The sequence below is a fragment of the Actinia tenebrosa genome, unplaced genomic scaffold (genome assembly GCF_029948245.1).
Source record: "Actinia tenebrosa isolate PJP-AT-01 unplaced genomic scaffold, QUT_ActTen_1.0 PGA_scaffold5__44_contigs__length_20552954, whole genome shotgun sequence".
In the NCBI taxonomy this organism is placed as follows: domain Eukaryota; kingdom Metazoa; phylum Cnidaria; class Anthozoa; order Actiniaria; family Actiniidae; genus Actinia; species Actinia tenebrosa.
In genome coordinates, this window is record NW_028292582.1 from 11,103,079 (window position 1) to 11,110,030 (window position 6,952).

The 6,952-nt window shown below is 36.5% G+C and overlaps 1 protein-coding gene across 1 annotated transcript; it reads left to right on the plus strand.

Moving 5' to 3' along the window:
* Positions 1 to 581: 581 nt before the first annotated feature.
* On the plus strand, positions 582 to 6,174 carry LOC116300498 (uncharacterized). The gene is made up of 8 exons (XM_031709375.2): positions 582 to 870; positions 1,207 to 1,752; positions 1,958 to 2,011; positions 2,390 to 2,524; positions 2,735 to 3,853; positions 4,194 to 4,934; positions 5,344 to 5,452; positions 6,006 to 6,174. Exons 1-8 carry the CDS (start codon positions 582 to 584, stop codon positions 6,172 to 6,174), a joined length of 3,162 nt encoding a protein of 1,053 aa, XP_031565235.2.
* Positions 6,175 to 6,952: the final 778 nt, after the last annotated feature.

Consider the following 6,952-nt stretch of genomic DNA (forward strand, 5'->3'; position numbering starts at 1 on the left):
AATTTGTTTGAAGTACTAACTTCTTTATGCCAAAATTAAATTTTTCAAACTTTGGCGCTATAAACGTGATACTATTATTATTTTGGGAATTTTTTTGTCCACGTACTAGTCTTGGTTACTGTTCGTTAATATTTTTATTTTCGTGATTTTTACTCCCTTTTTTAAGGATTAAGAAGTTCCTCTTTTTTAAGTTTTAAAAAATTGGACAAAAAAAAAAAAAAAAAACTGTGACTAAAAGAGGTCAAAGCTTGTTGACTTATTAACTGAAGCTGTCACCTGCAGCAAAGTGCTTATTTCGCCGTCATTAATAAACAAGGGAACTGATTTTTTCAAATTAACTAAAACATATTTAAAAATATTGCTACTAGATTTGTTAATAGATTTTGGTTTTAATGTTTTTTTACGCTTTATCAAACGTGTACCAAGCATACTGCATGAGATGATGACTGTAGATGTTGCAAAAAGTGTCTTTCTTTGAATCGGGCCTTTCGTCCCTCCCCTATTAGCTACGTCTCTTCTCCTTTGTATTTAATCCAAAAAAGACCAAAGATCAACTGATATTTATGAATACTTTGTCCACAATGTTTAATAAAGGAATACAGAAACTTAAGAAGAAAACGTGGACCTACAAAGATTCTTTAAAGCCAAATAATTTGACAGCAAATGTACAGCTTCCTCTATCGCTTCTGACAGCATGGAAATCTCTAAAGAATACTAGTAAACTACATAATGTCAAAAAAACATCTGACAAGCAGACACAGGGCGCGGTATATCATGGACAAAAGATGAGCAGCTTCAGCCGGCTAAAGTTGAAAAAACTTTTAGCAGTGACCAAAACATCGACCAAGAAGAGCGAACAAGCTTCTCAAGGTTAGTGTCGTCGTATGATGATTTGCTGCAGATCAATCTGTGATCAACCTATAATGAATCTCTGAAATAGTTTTGTTCGATATGACCAATGCATAATTATTCTTCAGTTGTGCAGTTTACTAACCCTCCACGATCTTCAGGCACTCGGTTTTTCTCCTGCGACGATATATGGCCCATTTTGGAAAACTAACCCGGATTCAGAAGATTGTCCAACTGAAGATTTCTAGCAACTTCTCCTAGAACCCTTGAAATTTACATCCCACGTTCTCCTGCCATATTTCTGAACCTTCTTAAAAAGTGTCATTGTTAATAGTTGGTTCTATACTGTCATTTCAGGATGCAGCACGAAGATAGACTTGGGTTTTATCATGGGAGGATGTGGTACTGAGTCTTTCCAGCCGTGCACATCCTTTGCGAAGACATTGATCAGCAAGTTAAGTGAATACAAAGTTGATGGACACTTTGGGCTTATTTTATTTTCAAAACGAGCGAAGATCATCATCAACTTTGAAGATAATCAAGAACAAGCGGAAGTCGTACGAGAACTAAGCGCAATTAAATACAGAGAAAACGCAAAAGTGTCGAAACTAAAGATGGGAAAAGCACTCCAACTAGCAAAAGACCTATTCACAAATGCTCGTAAAGATTCTGAAAAGATTGCTATCGTAGTTACTGGAGGAAGAGCGAGTGATGATGTTGTTGTTCCTTCACAAGAATTGAAGACTTCTGGGGTGTCAATCTTTGGTATGGGACTTGGGAGTGAAGTCGAGAAGACACAGCTTGGAATTATTGCCAGTACGCCAAGCAACGAGTTTGTTTATTCCTTGAATCCAGATGATGTATCCGCCCTTACTAACCAAATAATAACTGGCTTCTGTAAAGGTATGATATTTGAATATGATTTTAGTGTGCTCCGGGGAGTAAAGTGTCCCAGTTGTCCAGAATGCTGCGGAGTGTATCTAGTATCCATGTAAGTGTGTTGCTACTTAGGACTTGATACCAGCCATGTTAAACACAGCAGTAGCACTGTATATCTTGTCTAATCTATACACAAGACTAAAAATATATCATTACTCTCTAAACATAGGACCCAAGACAGCAACATTCACATTTATAATGGACGAAGGCAACGAAAGCCAACGTAAGTTTAATAGGGACATCAAAAACAAAGAATTAGGAAACGCACGTGCGTGCTGTCTGAAGTCGTAAAGCACATGATGATTGGCAGAACACGAGAGATGTTTTAGGAGAAGCAAGAAGCATATATGCTTTCATAAAGTACTACGCACTTCCGTAGGATTAACGATTGCCAAGCTAGATACATGGTCACTTATATTTTAATTTCTCCACACATTATCGTGGGTTATTCGTATAAGCCCAATATCTCACATTGCTTACTGATCTAGAAGAAAGAAAGTTAACTGAAGTTTGAAAAACCAATGGTCGCGCTACGGAATAGTTCTAGTAATTTCAACCAAATACTTGTCGTATAGTGAACTTTTTTCCTGTTTCATTTTAGACTCCAAAGATTATAAAAGCAAAGATCTAAATAGTCATCAAGTAAATGAATATTCCAGTGTGCAGCCAGAAGATGGAAATGAGGACCCGAGTGCATATTTAAAGTTTCTGGCTGGTCTGAATCAAGCTTTACCACGTAAGTTAGTTATCAGGTGTTGTCGAGAATATTTTAACCCAATTACGTGTGACTGAAAAACTTGGCAGGGCGTTGTGGGACTGTTAAGGGTACGATTGAAAGTATGTCCCAGAATGCATTGCAAATCCAACTCGACCCACGTTTTCTTTTTCTCGGTAAGGCTAATAGAATATAAGGATACTAAATAGTTTGCCTATCTAATTTTTCTAGCATGGACAGACAATAACGTCGATTCTTGGCAAGCAATGATCAAAGAGAGTAACAAGAACACCAACAAGGAAGACAATGATGAGGCAATCATGAGAAGCCCGGACGATTACGAGCACCTTGTCAATAGTGATGCTGATTTTAATAACGACACTCCCCAAGGACGACCACAGGACAATGTTCTAACGAATCAAGAGAAAGCTGGTCTAGATATAGAGAAAAACCCAGGTTCTGTACTTCTAACACTGTCAAATAATACTCTGATTTTGCCTTTATCTGTTGAAAATAGTACAAGCGGAAAAGAATCTAAAAAGGCTCCAAGCTTGGATGATATAACCAAAGTCTTACAGAACGATGCCCAAGAAGGGAATGGTAATGTTGATACAAGTAATGGAGGAAGTACCTTAAGTTCTAATGCTGGTGCAGGAAGTACTTCTCAGAATGGGATAAATGGAGAGAATAGTGGGAATCAAAATGGGAACAATAATGCAATGAATAGTGGGAATAATCAAGGAATGAATATTGGGAACAATCAAGGAATGAATAATGGGAACAATCAAGGAATGAATGGGAATAATCAAGGAATGAATGGGAACAATCAAGGAATAAATAATGGGAACAATCAAGGAATGAATAATGGGAACAATCAAGGAATGAATAATGGGAACAATCAAGGAATGAATAATGGGAACAATCAAGGAATGAATAATGGGAACAATCAAGGAATGAATAATGGGAACAATCAAGGAATGAATAGTGGGAACAATCAAGGAATGAACAATGGGAACAATCAAGGAATGAATAATTGGAACAATCAAGGAATGAATAATTGGAACAATCAAGGAATGAATGGGAATAATCAAGGAATGAATAATGGGAATAATCAAGGAATGAATAATGGGAATAATCAAGGAATGAATAATGGGAACAATCAAGGAATGAATAATTGGAACAATCAAGGAATGAATGGGAATAATCAAGGAATGAACAATGGGAACAATCAAGGAATGAATTGGAACAATCAAGGAATGAATAATGGGAATAATCAAGGAACAAATTATGGAAACAATCAAAATGGAAACAATGGTAACAATAATGTTAACCAAGGCAATGGCCAAGGAGGTGAGAGAATGTCTGAATAAAGTTACCAACCAATAATGTACATAATCGCATATATATTCACCACTACAAACATATGCACTATATATATTATAATTCAAATTCCAGTTCCAGCAAAATCAATAACGTTACTATATTCAAGTTGTTTCTTGAAAATAATAAAGCTTATTGCCTTTATAACGCCCATAGGAATACCGGGTGGGTGGGGGGTGTCATACCTTTCACTAGAATATAAAGTTCACGTGTTGCTAGGTGACTTCCTATGCCACCGCAGTTTTTCAAGGCTTACTACGGCCTTGAAAAAGAATTTGCATTAATGTAGTGATTGTTATTTTGTTTTCAGGTGGAACTAATATACAACCTGTGTCGCTGCTTGGCGTAATTCCACTGCAAGCTGCAACGTCTCAGGGCAACCAACCAAATAACAATGGGAACCCCTCCCAACAATCCCAGCCAAACAACAGTGTACCTAGCAACGGGATGCCTAGCAACGGGGGACAGGGGCCTGGGAACACTAGTAACGGGCAACAGCAACCGTCTTCAAGCAACCCCCAGCCAAATAATGGGGGACAAACAAATCCTCAGGGAAACCAAAATCCAAATCAGGGTCAACAACCAGGAGGAAAACCAAATGGAGGACAACCAAGTCCTAATGGTCAAGGTAGCCAAGGACAGCCACAGCCTTCTCCTTCGCCAACACCACCAGCAGGGCAGCAGAATCCTAATACGAGCACACAGCAGCCTGGAAGTGGACAGCAGACCACGACGCCAGGATCCGGTCAAACCACATCACTTGGTCAAACAACCAAACCAACGGTACCCAACAATGGTGGAAACTGTACGACTCCTAACCCAACAGGCTCTCAAGCTCCCAAAGAATCCCAGAAACCTGGCCAAGGAAAGAATAGGAAAAAAGTGACACCGATATTGACGCTGCCAGGGTTTATGATCCCGATGCCAATGAGGCATCCACATTTGATGAGGTTACCCCATCCAATTCACCCTATGATGATGCATAGATACCCTCATCCAGGCTTCATGATGAATCCTCCCCCTCTTGTTGGCGATGACCATGTTTTGATTGGTAAGAATGTACCATATTTTACTATATTTGAGTGAAGTGTTTTTCCATTTCAGACAACATGTTATTTTCTAAAGTATCTTTCTTGTCTATTGTGCTTGGAAGAAACATGGTATAAAACTAACTCTCAAGATTTAAAAAATTATTGGTTTAACAAAAAAAAAAAAGGAGAGTAACATTGACACGAAAGCTATAAAGGTTTTGCACCACTACGGTGCCGATGACCATGTTAGATGGCAGAGCATTAAAATCCCTTATCTCTCGGGTATTTTTAATTCTTCCTCATATTTAATGATTGTATCGTTTCTGTCATCCAACATGGCTGCCGACATCTCTATTGTGTGCTGGAGGTCTTGGGCTCAAACACCAGACCACACCATCATGCACTAATTCTTGGTTTCTCTTTCCAAAGGGCAATGCCAAGACTTGGATCCTGGGTGCGCATCTATGGCTCTTTCAGGGTTATGTGACAGAGAGGTTGCTAGGTATTCTTGTATGGCATCTTGTGGTTATTGTCGAAGGTAAGGACATCTTTTTTTTAATTTGGAAGGTTCAAGTAAGATTCTTTTGTAAATTCTTTACTTCTGTTTAAAAACGTTTAGAATTATTAATGAGTTGTAAAACAACAATTTATTCTCTTTACTATTATTTCTTTTTTAATCCTTTGGGTGTAAAGGTTTCTCCTATTTAAGGTCACTTGTCATTCCCTTGGGGAATATTTTTTCTTTCTTATCCTCGGGCGTAAGCGTTTCTTTCCTATGTCAGGCAGGATGTAGTTCCCTTGAGTATTATATCTTTCTTATTCTTATGCGCATTTCCTTAGGTATTATTATTTTTTCTCCTTATTGGGTGAAAAAGGCCACATGTCATTCCCTTGAGTATTATATTTTTTTTATTCTTATGCGTATTATTATTTTTTCTCCTTATTGGGTGAAAAAGGCCACATGTCATTCCCTTGAGTATTATATCTTTTTATTCTTATGCGTATTATTCTTTTTTCTCCTTATTGGGTGAAAAAGGCCACATGTCATTCCCTTGAGCATTATTTCTCATGATTTCTTCATTCTTTTTCAGTTTTGTTAAATTTGGTCAGCACGTTTCACTCGACACACGTCATAAAACAGCGAAAGCAAAGCCACAAGTTCCAAAAAATTATCCCGAGTACAATTCAGAATTTTTGAGATCGATAATAACCAGACCAAAAAGGATTAAAACAGATATTACAATTAACAATATTAGATAAACCGTAAAAATTGTAATTGAAATGAAAAGTTTTGCATTAGTAATAAATAATATTGCATAATACATTGTTATTAAATGACAAAGGAGTAAAGGGAATAACATCCATGTATCAAAAATAAAGTAGTCATAAAAATAATTTTAAAAATATTTTTAATATATCAAATGCATGATATATTAAGCACCTTTATCTCAAAGTTAAAACTTTATTTTAGAAAAAAAAAAGATTAAAATAGAAGTAAAATAATCTTTTTATAAAAACTTTGATTGTTCTCCCGTCGGAATAAATTCGGAGCTATTCGGAATGCATTCGGAATTTGAAATAATATTCCGCTTGCTGTAAACAATGCGGGCTCATAGTACTTCAAAACAAAATGGCGGATCAACAGGAGGGAAATTTAAAATCCTTAAAGCGTACGAAAACTCAAAAGCTGAAGGGATTGCTGGTTACTGTCATAACAAAAAGACTTTAAAGGAAGAATCTTCGTTATAAAATGCAAGTATTTTACGAATCAGCACAAATAATTAACCTGAAAACTTATTTTTTCAAGTTTAAAAAATTGTGTCCATCGATAATCTTTCTACATATCTAAATTCTTAGTTTGCAAATTCAAGTCTTTAAATGTTTTTTTAAAGATTGAGTGAAAAAAGCACAGTTTGTACTGTTCAATGACTTGAGTGATAGGGCTTTGATTTAAAGAGTATAATTTCAGTAAATATTCTGCCAAAAATAATTTAATGTTTACCTGCAATCAGTGAAAAGTTGTAGACAAAATTTAAGC